Genomic DNA, 20,034 nt, shown 5'->3' on the forward strand with positions numbered 1-20,034 from the left:
GAAAATTCTAGTGAAATCATGAACATTTGCTTAGAAGAAAATACATGGCAGTGATTGTATGATAATGATTCAATATGAGAAAATGTAGCTTTTTCCACATCACAGAAACAAGCTACCTCCCATCATCAATAATTTAGTGTGCTGTAATCCTGGCTCATAAAAACTGGAAGGTTTCAGGGTTTACTTGACTGTCCGTTAGGTTATTCTTATACCAACCATCGGGCTCCGTCAGCTCCACATTGTGGCTTCGTCTTTCAGACAAACAGGACTGACTGAGAGGGGAGCGCATGCATCAGCCATGCCATGCAGCAAAGGGAGCAAACCATCTGTGAGTCTGGATTTGGTCTTTCTTGACTTGTTCTTGCACAGAAGCACACAATCATACACCCACACAACTCAGCATGCAAGCATATACAAACCCAAAGTACTGACACTCAAGCCTGGCATTAATAGAGATAGCTCATTATCGTTTCTGTCTACTTTATGAAACAGTTTAGTGCCAATTTAATGAGCTGATTAATTTCAAGATCTAAACAATAAGTGTCAGCACTGTGGCTCAAAGAAAACCAAATGCCACAAGAGGGATGTTTTTTGTTTTTTTTTGGAGTGGCTGGGTAGTCCAATGGTCAGGCTGGGCAACGTGCACACACACGCACATCATTACAGATCAATAATCCTGTGTCCATTTTCTTCCATTTAAAATATTTGTAAACCATTATTTGGCTGTTGCCCAGCCCGGGTCCCATGTGATCCTCCTTTACCCTGCCACTCCCCATCCCGTTTGTGTGTGGATTCACCAAAGAAACGTTACCTCTTTATAATCACAGCCGCAAGTCAGCAGTGACCAAGTTCCGAGAAGCCCCTTGACGGTGACTGAGTACCTGACCTGTTTGACTCAAGGCTACGTCACCACATCCAAGCAGCGTTGGGAGAGCGGTGACAGGAAATGTGTGTGCAGCTGAATGCAGGGGGAAATGATACTTCATTTTGCCCCCTTGTGGAGGATGGATGGCCTGCTGAGGCCAGAACCAAAAAGAAAACAAATGTTGTTTAAGGCAAAATGTTTAGGGAGGTGTGGAGTGATTTATTCACTATGAGGTGGTTTTCTCTGCAAAATAAGATCAACCACATCGGGAAATAGTACTTTTTGAGTCAGGGGAGTCGGGACATGCAGTCACTCAGGTGATGCTCTTTAGGCAGCAATATGGAAATACACCTAAGAATTTACACTAAAGCAGTGGGAAGAGTTTTCTCTCCTTGGATACTGATTCCGAAATGAAAGGGATACAACTCCTTTTTGGGAAAAAAAATCAACTGGATCCGTCATAGATGCAAATAAAGATGGATGCACATAAAATGCATTGTGTGCTATGACAAAAAAAAAAATGTCAAGGCAAGATTTTTATATTTTGTAAGAATCCCTCCTCTCTCCCCCTTAAAACTCATAAATGCTGTTTTTCATTGGAAACCCTGGATGCCCTACGGCAAATAGTTTATACTTTCCCAAATATTTTCTGTGTTTCTTAATATCACATTATCAGTCAATAAGCCTGTGAATATACATAGGGGCTTTTGGATATCAAATTACCTATTTCCACAATTTTTATTGAACTTTCAGTGGGAACGGGAAAGGCTTTAGTTCTGAAATGCCCAAACGATCCTCTATCTTGTTATATTACTTTCAACATCATATCCAACAAGTTCTCAAAAAGTCGGTGTATCCCTTTGAAGGCTGTCGGTTTATCACAGTAAAATTCAAACTATAAATCTGTCCTGCCACTGAGAGCAGCACCAGTGTTGTTGAACTGAAGGTGAGCACAGCATGTACTGAATCATGCACCATGAAAATGCAATAAACAGTGCTACATACTTTGGTGCAGAAACCATGCAGAGCCTCAGGCACACAGAGTCCGAGGCTCGTCCGGGACTCTGTAGCCACGGGCAGGGCCACTTACCAGAGAACCTCTCTTGTAGTGACTATACCATGTGCCTGGCGTGTCTTTGGGCCATTTTGCCATTTTGCTCTGTAAAATATAAGAGGCATTCAGGGAAGGGAAAGGGACTTGGGAAAGTCGGAAGTCTTACCAGTTTACCACGTTTGAATTCACTGAACCAGGAACCGGGATTCTCCTTTACCCAGGATGTGAGCCTAGCCTGGGGGTACGGGTTGAAAGAGGAGGAAAGAACAGCAATGTTAAAAAAGAAACCCATCAGAGAGAAACACATCCTCTCTGTTTACGTTCACCCCACTTCTTCGTTCCGGTTGTCCTCAGAGGAGACCTGTAACTGTGCTGAGGGAGACCATCCAGACTGGCCAGACCAGAGCAGAAAATTTTAGTGACTCATTAAGCCATTTTGTCTAAAACAAACAGTAGCTAACAGCTAATTGCTGCTGAAAAATTCATGAGTACACAGCGACTAATGAAGAAATGATCGCCTGTGAGGAGCTCTGATACCCCAGCCCTGCTGTTTAGGGTCGGCGCTTCTGAGCTGTCGTGCACTTTCTTTGTTATTCCGTTAAAGGCTATAAATCGGCCAACGGGCCATGGCTCTAACAGTCTCAACCACGACAGTGATGGATCTTTCCATAATTAGATAGCAAGACTTTGATATGGAACTGTCATCAGTGGTGTAATGGTCTAATGAATGATGGGCTGGAGATCACTTATCCCAGGGAGACTGCATACATTAGACCCATGCTGCCTTCAAGGTCAGTATCAGACACTTTCAGGAGGAGAGCAGGAACTGTATCCTCGCAGTGACTTTGTCTAAAGCAAGAACTCATAAACGCAGGACTTGTGACTGTGAGTCTGCTGTGTGGTTATATGCCGTAATAGGTGTGTGAGTGCAAATGCAAATGACAGCAAAGGGTTTTCCACTCCACTCGAATGAGAGCAGGCCTCCATAAAAAGTCTGCTTCATTATTCCGAGAAACAAACTCAAACAAACTCCTTCTCCACCGAGGCCTGGTGAGTGGGATCATTAAAATGGCTGTAGCACTGCACCATTACACAACCCACAGACTTGTCAAAGACAGTGTTCCCGATGATTCAACACTCTGCTACTCTCCTCTACATGCTCATGCATAATGGAGTTAAAATCCTCTCCATGTGCTTGTCACCTGCCAGAGGCCTGTGTGAAAAACAAACCCAAAAGTATTGAATTTAGATTGCGTATACAGATATATACAGTGTATCATCTAAATTTAACATTTTTTACGGTCCACTGTTTTTTCAAATAGACACCTTGACTTGAGCGCCAAAGCAGCTGGAAATTAAAATATATCCAGAAATAGAATTGTTCAAAGTTGATCTAGAATCGAGTAATTTAAATGCAGATTTATCTCTGTTGATATATTTTTTCCATTTCTGAAAATTGGGATAAATATTTAAATTCAAAATTGAATATGATTGAGGCACCAATAAAGTCAGGTTGAGCCTGTTTGAAATTCTGAGTTAAATTTTTTATGCAAGGACTTTTAAGTAATTCCTCTTTATAATTAATTGCACGCTTTTAATGGCCCAAAGTTACTCTCTTCGGGCCTGAGCCTTACAACTGGGTCTATTGCTTATATTATAATTGTTCCACATGTTATCTTTCATTTTATTTCCACAAAACCATTTTTGTGCCCAGCACAGAATGAAGTGTTATCTGAAGAAAAAAAATCTGCCAGTCTTTCATTAAGTGTGACCCAGTAATTTCTTGCCTCTGGAGAAATATCACAACTCCTTTTACCTACAGCAGTAGTGGGCCACACGATTTATTCTGGTCATGTGATTTTCATACAGAAAGTGAAACTGGAATAAAGAAACAACATAAAATTAGGCTAATTGTGGCCAATATGTGATCTGAGCTATATTCTCCTTTGGTAGCTATACTAAACCACAATGCCTGGAGTGTTTGTGAAATAAACTTTTCCTTGAAATGTATGGGATATACAAGGCATGCCAGTGAGTCATCTCTCACACTGCCTTGGTATGAGCATATTAGGTAATCTCATGGAAGCTAATTATATGGATACATGAGGAAATACAGCAGACTTACAAACAGTGCTGTTTCGAGACACTCAAATTTACACAGTATGCACGGCGGCATGTCGCTGGTGGAGGAGAAAATCATTTTATTCAAAGTCTTCAGCTAATGTTATCTAACTGTCAATCAAATCGTGAACCCAGTGCTCCAAAGTAGTAACAACAAACACTTCCTTAATAAAAATCATTTTTTTCTCACAGTATCCTTGGCATGTTAGTGAGTGTGTGTGTCTGTATATGAAATCCGCTTGACTCACCCCTTCTGACTTTTTATCTGGGAAGATGCAGCTCTCTCCACCTGCTGTGAAGTTACAGTAAACCTTGAAGGAGTCCCGGGAGCAGCCCTGGTTTGGATCGATCCAATATTCACCTGGAGAAGTGGAGAGAGTGGGAAAAAAACACAAAGGGTTGAATAACTGTCACATTTGATTTTAAACCATCTACAGCAACACTCTGAAAAAGTCAACAAACTAAAACGAGTTCAGTGTTATCCTGAAAAAAGGAACCTATAAAGTAAATTCTGAAACACTTGACATGGTAAATCTAGCATTTCATTTTAATTAACATTATCTGTAAAGCTAATACCTGCTGCTTTTTTATTATCGTACCATTGATAATCATAATCATAGGTACCATTGATTAGATTTTCCATGAATTTCAATGTGACACAAAATGATTTGAGGATCCAGAGGACTATTCACTTACAACCATTTTCGGTAATGTTAAACTCTGTTACAAATTAATGAACCCATGGAGCTAAGTATGAGGCTACCACCTCAGCTCCCAAAAGTCACTGGATCTCCACTAACAATGGCACTAATGAAAAGATATTTTGAACGAATACAATGAAATAAATGGTAACTACATTTAATTCAGTTTCATTAAGGTTATTTATAATACTGACAAACAGTAAAATTGGGGATTTTAGATATTTCATAATTATTGGGAAATCTTTAACATACCTCTTCGTTAATTATATAACAGCATGTAGATGATGTATTGTATCATAACTGATAAGATATGGTTTTAATTCTGTTTTACTAGATAATTGGAACAGCTTCTTGATGGTAATTAGCTAATTAATGTAATGCATAGTATTCTGTTAATTTTTGCAACTAATGAAATTGTAAATATGTAAATATGCAAATTTTGTATAAATAAATATAACCATTTCTTTGTATACCATGAATATAACCATTCAATATTATCAGAGCAACTGCTCACATCCAGTCACTATAAAATACATGCAATTTATTCATGTTGTCCGTGTGTGTGTGTGTGCGCGTGTGTTATTATTGGCATTGTTGGAAACACCCTGACAACAGGCTAATTTGCATAGCAAGCAAACCGAATCCATTAACAAACCTGAATGGCAGTAAAGGGGTCTTTTCACCCACATTACTGCAAGGCGGTTGTGTGATTACAGACACTTTTATATTATACAGAATGAAAAATCTATAATGGGGAAAAATCAGAGAATAGACCTGGTGCCTCATTTGAATGTGATACAAACCATCAGGGAACTCAGGATGGCAGAGCTGCAGGTCCTTGCAGGTACGAGCGGGATTGGCCTGGGTGCCCAGTGGGTGTTTCATCTGCTCTATCTCAAGCTTGAGGGAGTTGAGGGAGCCAAAGATTTCTTCCATGCCATCGTCATAGTCCTTATAATTGGCATCCACAGCTGCGTCATCCATCATCTGGCTGGCATCAATATTCCTACGCGTTCTGCCCTTCATGGAAGCCTGGATGGGGAGTGGGTGGATTACGTCGCCAGGAGGGCCCTGTTATGGAGACATGGGATGAGATTAATACCACGCAATGCAAAACACATAAAAGCAACAGCACAAATTGATGAAAATGATCTGATTCAGAAGGAAAATGCACTTACAGGAGGACCAGGAAGTCCAGGTGAACCACTCTCACCCTTTGGTCCAGTTTGACCCTGAGCAGGACAGATTAAATTGAGATTTTATTATTTAAGAAACAATTGAATGGGAATTCTTCCAATTCAATGCTTATGTTTCAAATAAATGTATCATTGGGGGACAACAACTTACTGCTGATCCTTTAGCACCTTTGGGACCAGGAGGACCCTGAAAACACAGTTTGATAGGTGACTCATTGTTGTTCAAACCACATTGTGTGTTATAAAGTTTCTCATATTTATAAAAGTCTTACAGGTAATCCAGGAGGACCAAGAGGACCAAGTGGACCAGATGGACCAGCAATACCCTGCAGAGAAAAAGGGAATCCAATAATTGCAGGATGGCTTTAACACAATTTAAGACCAATTTTTTCATTTGAAACACATAAAATCATGAGGATTTTCATCACCTTTGTACTATGTTAGTATCACATATAGAGCCTGATCTTTTCTGGACTTTTGGGACTGATAGAGTCACTGATATTTAAATGTTAAACTAAAAATCAGCTGTGCTGGACAATAAAGTAATTTCAAAATCTTTTAAACTTATACTTACATTACATAACATATACTTAATTTTTTTTTACACTAAAATAAGATTATGCTGTTGTTACATTATCGCAATTATTTAATCTGTGATTACACCTGTTAAAGGTAAAATAACTTGTAGATGTTCAAATTTATTGCGATCAACGTAAAATCATCATTGTATCAAAGTCAAGACTTTTGTCCTACTTGGTCCAAGGATATCAAAACTTATTATTTTGCATTTAAAATGTTAGTCTGCAAATGCAATCACAATACACACAGATACACGTATCACATATAATATCTATAAAAGGTCAACGACAAAGGCTCAGAAACATTTTTTTTTCCTTACAAGGTCTCCTTTAGGACCGGATGTTCCTGGAGGACCAGGAAGTCCTCTGTCACCCTTTTCTCCCTGTTCACCAGGGGGTCCGATTAGACCAATAAGACCTGGATGTCCCTGAGGGCAGAACATAACACACGTTTATCCATACAGGAGTCAATATTGAAGTTTGACACACCTCAGTCAAATAAAATATCTATTTGCTGCTCCCTCTGATCGTAACTGCAACATGACTTGATAGCCCAAGGCAAACAGCAAAATTAATCAATCACATAGGAAGGAGGTGCATTATTCTACTAGTATTAAGCGTGACATCAAAAGACTCATTTGTGCAGAAGGTGTTGGATGACTCACCTTTTCTCCCTTGATACCAGAATCTCCTTTCAAACCAGGTAATCCTGGAGGACCCTGTGAGAGAGAAAACAGCTTAATGAGCATTCATATTAGATCCATCCATTTTTGGCCCAGGAATTAGAGATGACAACAATACCTCTGGGCTAATACACGTGTCATGCCCTAACTTTGTAGTCTATTTTTACCCTTGTTGGTCTCAGCCCATTCGTTTTCTGCCTATTTTTGTTTATTTTTGGCACTCTGTTTATGTTCCTGTCCTTGTTGTTGTCATTTTGGTTGCTATTTTTTCCCCCATTTTGCTATCCATTCTTATCCTTGATGTTGTTCTCTCTGCTGTCTATTTTTATTTATGGATGTCTTTTGCTATCTTCTAATTGTCTCTCTATTTATATTTATATTTATAGATACTATAACTGTTAGGCTGTTGTGACAAAAGAATTTCCCCTACAGGGACCAATAAAGTTTATCTTTATCTCTATCTTTATCTTTATAACGTGTCACTACACATCCCAAAGCTGAATAATACATTGGAATCCCAAGTAAACTGAAATTGTGCGTAAGTTTGAGTTTGAGTAAGAATATATATTTTTTTCACAATGCTTCTCTGAATTCTCTGCAGTCAGAGAGCATTTTTTTGGCATCTTTCCCACAAATACATTAAAAAAAGTTAGGGAGAGAACTACTAAAGATACTGATTAGTGTGTGCTGTGACCTATGAGAGCAATGCTCCCCTTAATAAACTGTGGGTTGTTTGTTACAAGGGAAAGAAATACATGTAATGATACAATGGAGCTCACAGAGCCAGCACCAAATCTGCCCTCTGCTTTCTTGTTTCTACCCAGTTCTGAATTTTAATAACACAGCAGATGGATCTTAAAACCCATTTAATTTGATGAAACATTAGTTAACAAGCCTAAGTGTGTTATGAGTCATCACACATTTCATACCCTTTTACAGGGAGGGAAAGGGCCATTTTTCAGGTGATGCTGTCAGAATGTATGTGGTTTTGCATATAGTATACGATAAATAACTACTAACCACAGGCTAATAAGCTTCAAATTGCAAGAATACATTTGCAATTTCATGGACACTTTAAAAGGGAAAACTGGGTTATTTCATGGACTGTTCAAGGAAGTTGTGCTTGAAGATTGAAGAAGAGAATCAATAAAATCAATTAAAATGTTTCATATGTAAGAAATATTAGCTTAACAATTAACAGATGATAAAATGTTGGACATGGTGTTTGGAACCTGGGGAAGACAGCAAACTTACCATTGGTCCTGGAGGTCCATCTGGGCCAGGAGGGCCAGGCAGACCTTGTTCTCCCTGAAGAGAAAAAACAATAATATTTTCCTTTCCACATCTAGCAAGACAAATGAAATGGGAATATGTACATACATTTTCTGCATTCAATTTCAATAGCATAACAAAGAACTTGCCAAGACTAAATTGGCATGAGGATAAGAAACCCTCACTTACAACTGGGCCAGGGATTCCTCTGAGACCTTCAGAACCAGGCTTGCCGGGTGAACCTTGAGGACCAACAGGACCCGTCTTTCCTTGAGGACCTTCCAAGCCGGGTTCTCCCTTTTGAGGACAAACACAAATCATAGATAATGGGTCTCATTCCTACTCATTTTTTGTTACTTGAGTTCATCAAAAAACAAAACAAAACAAAACAACAACACAAGTTTTAGATTTACCTTGGCTCCCTTCTCTCCTTGTCTTCCCTCAGGTCCTGCAGCTCCAGGGGGCCCCTAAACAAAAACAATGCAAATTTCTGATTGTGGAATATAAAATGGGGCCGTTTCGATGTTGTGACGGTGATAAAATTGGTGAAAGGGTTAAAGATAACACTTACCCTCTTTCCTGGTGGTCCAGAGGGACCAGATTCTCCCGTGGGTCCAGGGGAACCCTTGTTAAGAAAAAAAGGAAGGAAAGGAGTTAAAACATCTGCATTATGAATAACAATGAAACAATTTAATAATACCATTTATGTGGAACGTGATTGTTAACTAGAAACACACTCACAGGTTGGCCAGCTTCTCCATCATCTCCCTTGTCACCAGGAGGACCATCTAACCCCTGTGTGAAAATCCAACCGCACACTAGCCGTTATGAATTACATCAGAAACAGAATGAAAAACAATGTGAATAAAATATCATAAATTCAGACTTACAGCAGGACCAGGCTCTCCGGGAGGACCAGGATCACCAGGGAAACCACTTGGACCCTGAAAAGAAATAGCTTTGCTGAATGTTTTTTATAATATTACAAGATTCATCAGCAAAACCAAACAAGGCTTAATCATTTCCAGATTCTTCAAATTTTGAAGCCAGGAGTCACAGATCAATCAGTGCCCTGTCCTTTATGTAAAAATATATCTTATAAACACTTAGCTTAAAACCACTACACGCTTCACTGAAAAGGGGTCAAACTAGTTAGCTATTGATTTAATTGACTGTGAATTCGATTCAGATGAATCCATTTCAAATATAATGCATTATTTGAAAACATATTGTTTTGATTTCCCTGACAATTGCGACATAATACCGCTCTCACTACTTTGCAGACTAAGTGGATAGGAAACAGACAGAGCATTCATGGCCCAAACCTACTTTAAATATGATTTATATAAAGTCGACACTTACTGGGCTGCCTTTAGGACCATCATCTCCAGGGGGCCCTTTGGGTCCGGGAGGCCCAGCAGCGCCAGCTGGACCAGCTTCTCCCTTCTCTCCTCGTTCTCCTCGTGGACCCTTAAATTATCCGCAAATATGTTAGAAAACCGCAACAATGAATGAAAATATGAATAAATATGAGTTTTTGCCTCACTTTGTGTCAAATAACAAAGCCAGTAATTATCAATGTAATCTCTTGCATCAGTAATCAGAAACTGTGATGACTTACTGGTGGGCCAACTTCTCCCTGAAGACCTGGCTCTCCCGTTTCACCAGCATCTCCCTGGGAACAGAAAAAAGAACACGTTAAATGAAAGGGGACGGGGAACTTGTACAATTTCAGAACAGCAATTGTGGATCCAAACATGCTGAAGGGGAATCCAACAACCTCCAGCACGACTCACTGTTTGTGTGTCCTTGTTACCTGAGCAGGGACTGAAAAAGATGATACACGGGAACTGAATCAAATGCATGCACTTGTGCTGCAAAGCTGTCGGCGGGTTCACTGACTTTGCTGTTATCTTGAAAACTACGCATACATCTTTTTGTCTTACTCCAGCTTGATTGGATAGCTGCACTGTTGACTCCCCTAAACACTACAGTGGGCACCATCGTTACTCACTGTCACAATTCCTTTTTATTTTCCCTACATAGGCCTCACCTGGTGTATATTAGCTTGCCTGCGCGGCGGAAGCGCTCTGGCTGGTTGATCGCTCTGCAGAGCATCTGCAAAGCTGAGCAGTGATGCGTGATGATAAGCATGTAGATATCACCTAGCTCTGAATTGCGAGCTGCTACCCTAAATGAGATGTCTTTCAAAGTGTCTCTTGTTGCTGTCAGGAAATCCAGGTTGATACTTGACTGATGCTGCTGTTTCAGGAGCACACATCCCAGTTTATGCATCTAAGAAGCTCCTTACAGGCACTCACTGATAATGACAACCTCCTCATTGAGCTACTGAAGAACTCAGCTGACAACAGCAAAATTCAGAGCAAGAGAGGCAGCTGCTCATCATAGTTATTTGAGGGATGTGTTTACTGAAGGAGACTGAGCTCACTTTCTTGCCAGCTCCCCAAGATGGTGAATAAAATGCTAGATAAGCACAGGCACAATTAGACAAAGGAGAGCAGCGTGGCTTTTTTTTGCAGGGAAGCAGGCCATCCTCTGGAGAAAGAACCAAGGTGACTATATTGACTGACCCCAATATAACAACTCGTGCCATTACAGGACACAGGATGATGAGCAAAATGCGCAATAGTCTTGTGGCTCCAAAGCAACAAATAAAGCTGGAAGTAGACTTTGTAAGAATGTCCTTTAATAATGCACCTATCATCTTGGAATGGCAAGTAGTTTGAGTATTTATTCATGCTCTCTGTACTCAGCAACTGTGCCGTAGAGGCTGTTGGACTGTTCATTAGATCTGTCACTGCAGAAACAAGAAATTATCTTGTCCCATTTAAGAGTTTCACATAAATAGTCAAGAGAAATGTCTTCAACATACACGGCCCCCAAAAGACGGCTATCATGTAGCATCTGTCTTTTAAATAGAACTAGTCAGCTGTGTTCGAATGTTGTCACATTAATAATTTCGAGACGAGTAGATGGAACCACCTTTTTCCGAGAAGGGAAAAGAAAGATAGACAACGATATATTCTACCGTTGAAAATAAGAGAGGATTTCATAGGCAACAAGGACAACTAGAGTTTGTCTCTGGGCTCGGGGCAGATAATTGGTGTGCAATATTGGATATGAAAGCAAAACTGCTGTTTTGTATATATGAATAGAATCAGAAAGATTGTTCTTGAAAAGAAAAGCTAAGATCATATCAACACTCTGACTGTCTGATGTTGCTTGTTAATACACTTTGATATGAGCTCGGAGCAAAAAAGAGCAACTCCTAATATTTGAATAATAGATGCAGATAGAAATGCAAGAAGAATTTATATTTGTTGTTATCAATATTCTGGAAATGCGGCTGACATTTGCTGTGAAAGTGTGCAAGTAAAATAAAATGTGTTGTAATTAATGGCCTGTTAGAATTGTGCATTAAATACAGTGGTGCTGGATTTATAGTTTACCGTTCTCCCAATAATTATAACCAAGATAAATATCAATATAAAGAGGTTATCTGAATACCGAATATCTATTTTCATTATATATTCAATTTTGCCTTACCATTTCTTTGAGTCTATCTTTATCAATAATCTTCTAAGTACCGCTAGTCTGTCCTTAAGAAAAACTGTGATACAGTGAAAAATATAGTAAATCAAAGCCGCAAAGTATGCTTACTTTTTCTCCGACAGCACCGGGGTTTCCAATTCCACCAGGAGGTCCCTGAGGACCATCGGCACCTGGGGGTCCAGATGGACCTCTGGAACCAGGTGGGCCAGGTGGACCCTTCACAGAGGAGAGGAAATGGTTAATTGAAAATCCAAGTTATCAGTTACATAGTTGTATATCCATTGATAATCAAGAGTATTAACTTCCAGTCCCTCCATATCGATCACTTACCATTTGACCGACATCTCCAGTTTCGCCCTTTTCACCGGGTGGACCAGGCAAACCCTGAGAAATCAAATCATACTCTCTCAGCATTTCAAAATGATAACTGGTTAGCAGTATAACTGTTTCTATTAGGCATTTTGCTCCGCACCTGAAGCCCAACTGGGCCTGGAGGTCCCGGAAATCCTCTGGCGCCTTCATCTCCCTTCTGGCCAAACAATCCCTGCTGACCTCTGGGACCAGGCTCACCATCTGCTCCCTGCAAGATGTGATAGATAAGTAGGTCACACTAACACGTAAGCCTAATAGATATCGTGTGAAATAATGAGAGCTACACGTACAGGAGAGCCGGGTGCTCCAACAGGTCCTTGAGGTCCTGTAGGACCAGGTGGACCCTAGAGAGAAAACACAGCAAATCAATATTCATAAGCTCGAGGAAAAACAAATCACAACTGGGTACCGTGACAGTGTTTTACTGTCAATATACAGCAACTTACATGCTCTCCTTTGTCACCTTTGCTTCCCTTCTGGCCCGGCTCTCCGATCTCGCCCTGGATGAAACAATCAGAGGCAAAAGAAATCAGCTGAAACACTCAAGAGACGAAATACACACTGATATTCAATGTTAATCCGTTCTGCAATCGGCAGATATGAGGATGACATATCACAGCTCAAAACTGAAATAAAATCCATTGTCAAGAAGACATATTCAGGATTAGCCCATCTAAATTTAAATTACAATCCTCCATCTGTGTCATGGATATAAATATAGTTCACGTCTGAAGGGGGCTTATCTTGATGTTTGAGTCACTGGTGTTACAAGCAGCCAAAGCCGAATAAATAATTGGTCCCATCTCAAACTGTTTGCACCAGAATGAAGAACTTTGCACCAAAGCCCCCTTACAAGCTGTGAATTTGAGAAGTAAAATAATGCAAATAAGTGCAAAAGCCAAAGGCACTGGGTTTACTTCTGGGTTTGAGTCACCACTCACGGTGAGGCAGATTTAGGCTCTTTAATGCAAGCACTGGTGTTGTCTGTCGCCCTATAGACAGCAATTGCGATGACAATGTGTTTGAATATTTGTGCAACATTTGCCCTGAAGATCCTTTTATCTGCATAGCAAATATGCAGAATTCCCTGTGTCCGCCCATTGTGCTGGACCATTGTAGGGCCAGTGAAGACATTATCCACTGAGTGGCTTTGTAGCCGAGCTCACTGCAAATGATTTTAGAGGGAACGATAATTTGTTCGTGCTTCAGAATACTAAAGTACCAGTTTCTGTCACAACCACAAGCTTTTCTCTCTCCTGTCTTCAATTTGTTTAGAGGGTTACAAAGTGTCAGGAACAGTTTGCCTTTCAAAGATCTGTGCTGAGTGTAAGACAAATTCCTGTTTATGCAACAGGGGGATGAGGAAGATTTCTAAAAGCTTAAGTGCGTGAATGCTGTCAAAAATATTAACTTTATAGCTGCTCCATAGAATGTCACCATTATACCTTAATAAGAAGTAAAATTAAAAAAGAAATGTAATAAGAACAAATACTACCTTGTCTCCATCCTCTCCTGGTGGTCCAGGAGGTCCTCCAGGTCCTGGTAGACCCACAGGTCCTTGAATGCCGTCCCGTCCAGCTGGACCTTGAGGTCCTTTCTCTCCCTAAGATTGTATTCCACCAAACAGTCATGTATGCCATGTACAATACTCTAAATCCTTATCTTATTGCATGTTACAGCGTGACTTTCTCACCGGTCCGCCTTTCTCTCCAGCAGGGCCAGTAGGTCCCTGGGGGCCTGGTCGTCCAGGAGGACCAGTGGGTCCGGCTGGGCCGGCTGGACCACGCTCACCAGGGGAACCCTATTGTTACGGAGAAAAGTAACGTTAGTTAGGAAACTCACGACATGAAAAAATTAACCATTGCGATCGTAATATCAAACATTAGCTGTATGACTATATGTATTTGAATTCATTGTTTTTTAAAAATTATTATTTTTGACTATTAGTACACTATTAGATACTAATGATGATGTAAGCCTATTGGTTAAAGTCATTGTTACAATGTGTGGTCATAGTTATTAATAAAATGTGCAATTATGTTTGTATAGATTTGGTTATTATTACATTATACTATGACAAATGTTTCACATTATTCTTGTCAATGGCATCAAGCAGGCAAAATCAATACATAACTACTTAATACCTTATCATAGATTTGACCACTGTTATGTAAGAGGTGCATATCATTATGTTATGTAAGACTTGACTGGAACAAGTGAGGGTGGGACCTCTTGCATAAAGAGGATTCTTGCATACGAAGAGAATCTTGAGGGTGTGAATACGTGTACAAGGATGATAAACTGATGAGGTCGAAATAGTCAATTTTACTCACAGCAGGACCAGGTGGACCGTTAGGACCCTCATTTCCTTTCAGGCCATGAGCCCCCTGCAGAACAGAATGAAATGATGGTTTTAGCATACATGAACACAAGTAGAAAACCAATTATTGTCAATGATGTGGTAAATTCCAGTAGACCTGGAAAAAAAAAACGTGTACTGTGATAGCAATCTTTATATTTTAAAGAATATTGTATTGCATAATATCCGCATTAGGAGGCTAAATCAAAACCCTCTCCTGTTGTAAAATCTGCAAAGCAAGACCCTAGTTACAAAATAAGTGTGAATTACATAACAAACAGGACTTGACGTAGTTAAGTTAGAATACAAAACGAAAATCATTAATAAACAGCCTGGAGCACATTGTTCTGTTTCTGAGGCCCACACAAAGATCTGATAACATGGCTTTAGGTCCAACACACTCTTCCAGAGATTTCATGCTCCAGAACTATTATGCAATAACTGTGAGCAGTGTTGAATTTGTCATAATATCTGTGCAGCCTGATCAGAGGGTGATACTAACCACTGGGCCAGGCAGACCTCGCTCTCCAGGGAAACCTCTTGGCCCAGGTGGACCATCCTTTCCTGCAAGACCAGCAGGGCCGGGGTCACCCTGGAGGTAAAAGCAAAATGTCATCATTCTTGGAAAAATAAGTGGAAAAAATCAAGTGACACTTTGCTGACTTTATTATTCATCATTCACCTTAGCTCCTTCTTTGCCCGCAGCACCAGGAAGACCTTGCTCTCCAGGTGGGCCTGGGGGTCCAGGATGGCCACGATCTCCCATTTGTCCTGTTTCACCGGTTGGTCCCTAAAATTATTTTGAAAAAAAAAAAGGTAAAATTAACACAAACCTGAATTATGAACGACACTCAAACCAGGAACTCCAGTCAGAAAGTAGAAGAGAACACTGTCTCCTATTGTGAAAAGTGGCAAAAAGAAAAAAAACTCAAATGCTTCGGTGCAGTGCCTACTCGTCATTATGGACAAATACAGCTTCATTATTCTAAATGTTCCCTCGGCTGACATTAGCATCGCAGCTTGGAAAAAAAGTCTGTTCAAAGTTAATTGTAACGGATGGGGAGACTTGCTGATATGAAAAAGGATAACAAAGCTGAAGTCATGGCCAGGCATGTAATAATATGAAGATATAGAGGCATCATATTCCAGTTTCTTAAAGGAACTTAGAGGTAAAATACACCCTACTTACTTTAATTCTATAATACTTTGTCAGGGTTTCTGTACAATTTACTTGACTTTGCAAGCAACACCGTTGTGACTCACCTGAGGTCCAACCACACCTGGAGGGCCAGGAGGGCCGGTCTTTCCTTGGAATCCCTGTATGTTATGGAAAATAAAACAGAGTTGACATACAGCAGCGGGAATCCTGATGAATTTTGGTCAAAATCGGCTACTCACAGTCTCCCCTCTCTGTCCGGGGTGTCCAGGCAGACCATCTTTTCCTGCAGGTCCCTAAGAGGTAAACACATCTACTTGAGCTAATGAAATGAGAGATGCATCTAAGTAGAGAGATTTAGTGTGGTTGTGCATCAGGACTCACAGGGGGGCCCTTTGGTCCTGGGAAACCTGTTGGCCCTTGAGGTCCTGGTAGGCCCTGGAATAAAAAACAAAATCAATTTTTGCATCATTCAAAACTAAATATCATCATTATAAAATAGCCTCTGGATGAAAGATCGTACCCTCTCCCCCGGAGGTCCAGGTGGGCCGTCATTTCCTGAGTTACCCTGAATAGACAAGGAAATAGAGGAAATTATGTACATGCAACAGATAAGGGATCTTTTTGTGACCTTATTTTTGCTGCTATTTATTTTGGTATAAGTTGTAATTTTGGAAGTGCACTAAAACGTAACTTTGTCAATTATCTAATGAACTTCATCTCCATACACCTGAAATTGATCCATTCATACCAAACATAAATAGATAAATGACAATTGAAGTTTCAACAATAACGGTGTATAATTAAGAGTCATACATAAATCAGGATCCCAAATAGGAAGCAAGCTTTAACACAGTTTTCATATTAGCAGGGAAATTGCTCTTTGCTGATTTGCAAAACAAGCTTGGAACCATTTTCGGAGTAATTTCAAAAATAAGATAAACTTGTTCAGAAAAGTAGGACTAAAATAGCATACACTTTTTATGACAATACTAACTTTCTGTGGTATACTAAAAGACTGTAAATTGAATGTGTACAGTGGGGCTCTCTAAGTAGTTATGATCCTATTAGTAACCCAAAATTACAAACTCTAATCACACCAAGGTTTGATTAAGTCCGGATAATGGCCACCAGCTCAGCTGGGCTTAGACGTCGGGTCATTAGATCTGGAGGACATTTTGCATTTAGTTTCAAATCAAACTGAAAAGTCAGGGTCCCTTGACTATGCAGCTTTTTTACATACTTTGGGTCCAGCTTTGCCTGTTGGTCCTCTTGGCCCCCTCTCTCCTCGAGGCCCCTTGAGATAAGAGAAGAAAGGGTAAACATTGCCCAAATCACTCAAGTGTTCCAGTCTATATGAACCCTTAAAATGTTAAGCGTGGTTATTGTCTCGGTCTGGATTCCCCCCTGAAAGATGGGCTGAATATCTATGTTCATTCTGGTGCCAAAATTTCCATCTGTACAAAGGCACAAGTTTGCTGAGTAAGACTAACCGTTGGTCCTCTCTGTCCTCGTGGGCCAGACTTTCCCGCTGTTCCCTGAGGAGACAAACAGAACACACAAGGATGAAAGGATTGGCACTTCGGCTCATCAACCTGCTACGTCTCTCAGAAGAGTTAATCAAATCAAAGAGCCCGGTTTAGTGAGAACTCGAATATGAAAACTATATTGCATGTTCACAAAATGCATAATATTGTATGTCATATGAATGTGAGTGTTTTGTAGGTCATCGATGCATAATCATTTCAGGTGGAACATGATTTTTTCTTGTGAACTGAGAATTACTAAAAAAAAAACTGAAAAGATAATATTACAAAAACAATGGCAGAATGTTAAATCTTAACAAGGTAAAAGATGTCAACCCAGGCATTTTTATCCAAAACTAATTTCTATAATCATATTTTACTTTTTCTTCTCCCTACTGAGACTGTTTATTTTCATTTTTAGGAACATAGGATGATCACTGAATTTTTGATATAGTACTGTACAGGAAAATGAATGCTGTTTTTTTCAATTATCAATCTCCTCATGATGTCTTATATTGCTTGTTCATCGAGACAGAGAGAATAATTGGATAGATGCAATCCTCACTGCTGGTAGACCAGCTGGTTACCTTGTTAGTGGATAACACATGTTTTAGCATGCAAACATAAAGTAAATAAGGTCCTTATTTACCAGTAACATTTGAGTGTTGACTTCAATGCGACTGGGCCATGCAGGACCTCAGAGATTATACTCTATATTTATTTAGAATTAGTTGTTTCAAAATAAGCATCCAAATTAATCATTGCCAATATGGAATTTATAATTACCCATACGACCTCAAATAAACATGTTAAAAAAACTACAATGTTCTTTTACATAAATATTGAATATTACACTGCCTGCTTGTGTCTTAAATGTGAAAAACAAGTGCTGCAAAACAATTTTAATGGTGCTATTATCCCTGTTTGGAGCCTTAGTCTTATAACCTTGCACATTTTTGTGAAGATGAACATCTTTACGCGGCTTACTACTCTTGTGCAGACAAGCAATAACCATCATGCATGACATCTAATGGGCCATCCTTTTAACCAAAAGAAAATGGAACATAGTTCATAGGCTACATGTGATAAACAGTGCATTTGGGGGCTCAGGATAAGTTGTGTAAGTAGTAAAGTAAGGAAACTGCAATTGTCTTTTTGTCCTTGCAAGATTTTTTTTATTTCAGGGCCAGGCAACTTTCTCTTGGTTGATAAATTTGGAGCTAAGACAAGAGCCTGTCTCCAGAAACTGAGCCTGCATTGATTCAAGCCTTGTAGTAATGAGTGGAATAATAAGTGGTCTATCTGCCATACCCTTGTTCCTTTCTCTCCGTTGGCACCAGGGAAACCTTGGAAACCCTGAGATCCCTGTGTGCGAGAAGGAGGATAGTTAATCATTTCAAATAGATACTTTAAATACCCCATTGTATGTCCCAAAAATACCACTTGCTAAATAAATCCAACATGGTATTTTTTTAACCCATGAATAAATGCAGTCCTGCGTTGATATTGCATCAGGTGCTCAAGGCTGCCATCATAAGTCATATTGAAATCCCTGCCTCTTTGATCAGGGAGTTGACATTTGTCCAGTAACCACCCTACACTGGCCTGAGCCAGTAAACGGTGGAAGCCAGAAGCAAAATTAGTACTACACATAGGAAGGCTATCACCATCTTTTTTTATGCATTGTAGGTCCGGAAGCACAAAATTATCAGCTCAATTAAGAATTAGTTTATTTGGAGAAGACACAGTTCACAGCTATGTCTTTTCAAACTATTCATTATGATCAGGTGATTCAACAGAAATATGTAATGTGTTGAAGACATCATACATGAATCACTATTATTATTATTATTATTATTATTATATGGAAAATTAGTCAGTCTCAGGTAGATCCAGCTGCAGGATAATAAACTATATAATTTAATAAGATTTAGTGTACAATTCAATTACCTTTGGTCCTTGTCTTCCTGGATATCCTGGCAACCCGGGCACTCCAAGTTTACCCTGTTAAAAAGAAAAGTCATATTCTTTATTTGATTTTCTTAAGGGGTATTTTGGTGGTACATACATAAAAATGGGAAACTCATTAGCTAGAGATGCAGGAAAAGATCATACTCTAAATTGTAATTTCTACAATTCGACAGGGTAAAAATAATGGTAATGCAAGACTATAAAGTAAAATTATCTAATTGAATCTCGGAGAAAAAGGTCAGGTTGCAATTTTTGAATTTTTAGATTCCCCCCTGAGTTGATGGCATAACAAAGTAACAGACATTTATCATGGCTATTTTTTTGTTTTTGCATAGCTCCTTTAGACTCACTTCAAAGTATAATAAAGATTTGTGTGTTTGGGAGTCAATTCTGATTCTTTTATTCAGTAAGGTACTAAGAAAAAGGAAGCAGAACTTGGGACTGTTTCTTGGAAGGCGACAAAGTGAGAAGACTTTTTTTATACGTATAAAAATATAACTTTTTATTTGTGTAATATTAAAATGTGCAGAGAGCTTGTTGATGAATTTGTTTACAACCATATTTTTTTTCAAATCAAGATGCCATTCTTTGTAATAGTAATACTCAT

General features: G+C 39.5%; 1 protein-coding gene across 2 annotated transcripts in view; it reads right to left on the reverse strand.

Annotated features, from left to right (window-relative positions):
* The window catches only part of col5a1 (procollagen, type V, alpha 1), a 79,863-nt gene that overhangs the window by 3,606 nt on the left and 56,223 nt on the right, over nt 1-20,034 (reverse strand). Inside the window, exons 31-64 of one of the 2 annotated variants that reach the window (XM_086152248.1) lie at nt 19,407-19,460; nt 18,768-18,821; nt 17,424-17,468; nt 17,174-17,227; nt 16,454-16,498; nt 16,315-16,368; nt 16,173-16,226; nt 16,038-16,091; nt 15,457-15,564; nt 15,277-15,366; nt 14,749-14,802; nt 14,109-14,216; nt 13,911-14,018; nt 12,862-12,915; nt 12,706-12,759; nt 12,516-12,623; nt 12,374-12,427; nt 12,152-12,259; nt 10,092-10,145; nt 9,833-9,940; nt 9,361-9,414; nt 9,212-9,265; nt 9,042-9,095; nt 8,884-8,937; nt 8,660-8,767; nt 8,453-8,506; nt 7,181-7,234; nt 6,836-6,943; nt 6,210-6,263; nt 6,089-6,124; nt 5,920-5,973; nt 5,545-5,812; nt 4,289-4,401; nt 1,956-2,024 (exon numbers count right to left, since the gene is read on the reverse strand). In XM_086152248.1, coding sequence (XP_086008374.1) covers nt 1,956-2,024; nt 4,289-4,401; nt 5,545-5,812; nt 5,920-5,973; nt 6,089-6,124; nt 6,210-6,263; nt 6,836-6,943; nt 7,181-7,234; nt 8,453-8,506; nt 8,660-8,767; nt 8,884-8,937; nt 9,042-9,095; nt 9,212-9,265; nt 9,361-9,414; nt 9,833-9,940; nt 10,092-10,145; nt 12,152-12,259; nt 12,374-12,427; nt 12,516-12,623; nt 12,706-12,759; nt 12,862-12,915; nt 13,911-14,018; nt 14,109-14,216; nt 14,749-14,802; nt 15,277-15,366; nt 15,457-15,564; nt 16,038-16,091; nt 16,173-16,226; nt 16,315-16,368; nt 16,454-16,498; nt 17,174-17,227; nt 17,424-17,468; nt 18,768-18,821; nt 19,407-19,460 — 2,556 coding nt within the window. Of the gene's footprint in view, nt 1-1,955; nt 2,025-2,085; nt 2,155-4,288; nt 4,402-5,544; nt 5,813-5,919; nt 5,974-6,088; nt 6,125-6,209; nt 6,264-6,835; nt 6,944-7,180; nt 7,235-8,452; nt 8,507-8,659; nt 8,768-8,883; nt 8,938-9,041; nt 9,096-9,211; nt 9,266-9,360; nt 9,415-9,832; nt 9,941-10,091; nt 10,146-12,151; nt 12,260-12,373; nt 12,428-12,515; nt 12,624-12,705; nt 12,760-12,861; nt 12,916-13,910; nt 14,019-14,108; nt 14,217-14,748; nt 14,803-15,276; nt 15,367-15,456; nt 15,565-16,037; nt 16,092-16,172; nt 16,227-16,314; nt 16,369-16,453; nt 16,499-17,173; nt 17,228-17,423; nt 17,469-18,767; nt 18,822-19,406; nt 19,461-20,034 lie in introns of both variants that reach the window. The other variant, XM_086152247.1, reaches the window with a different exon arrangement.

The sequence above is a fragment of the Fistularia commersonii genome, chromosome 9 (assembly GCF_037954325.1).
Source record: "Fistularia commersonii isolate RoL2024-O1a breed Wild chromosome 9, RoL_Fcom_v1.0, whole genome shotgun sequence".
NCBI classification, from domain to species: domain Eukaryota; kingdom Metazoa; phylum Chordata; class Actinopteri; order Syngnathiformes; family Fistulariidae; genus Fistularia; species Fistularia commersonii.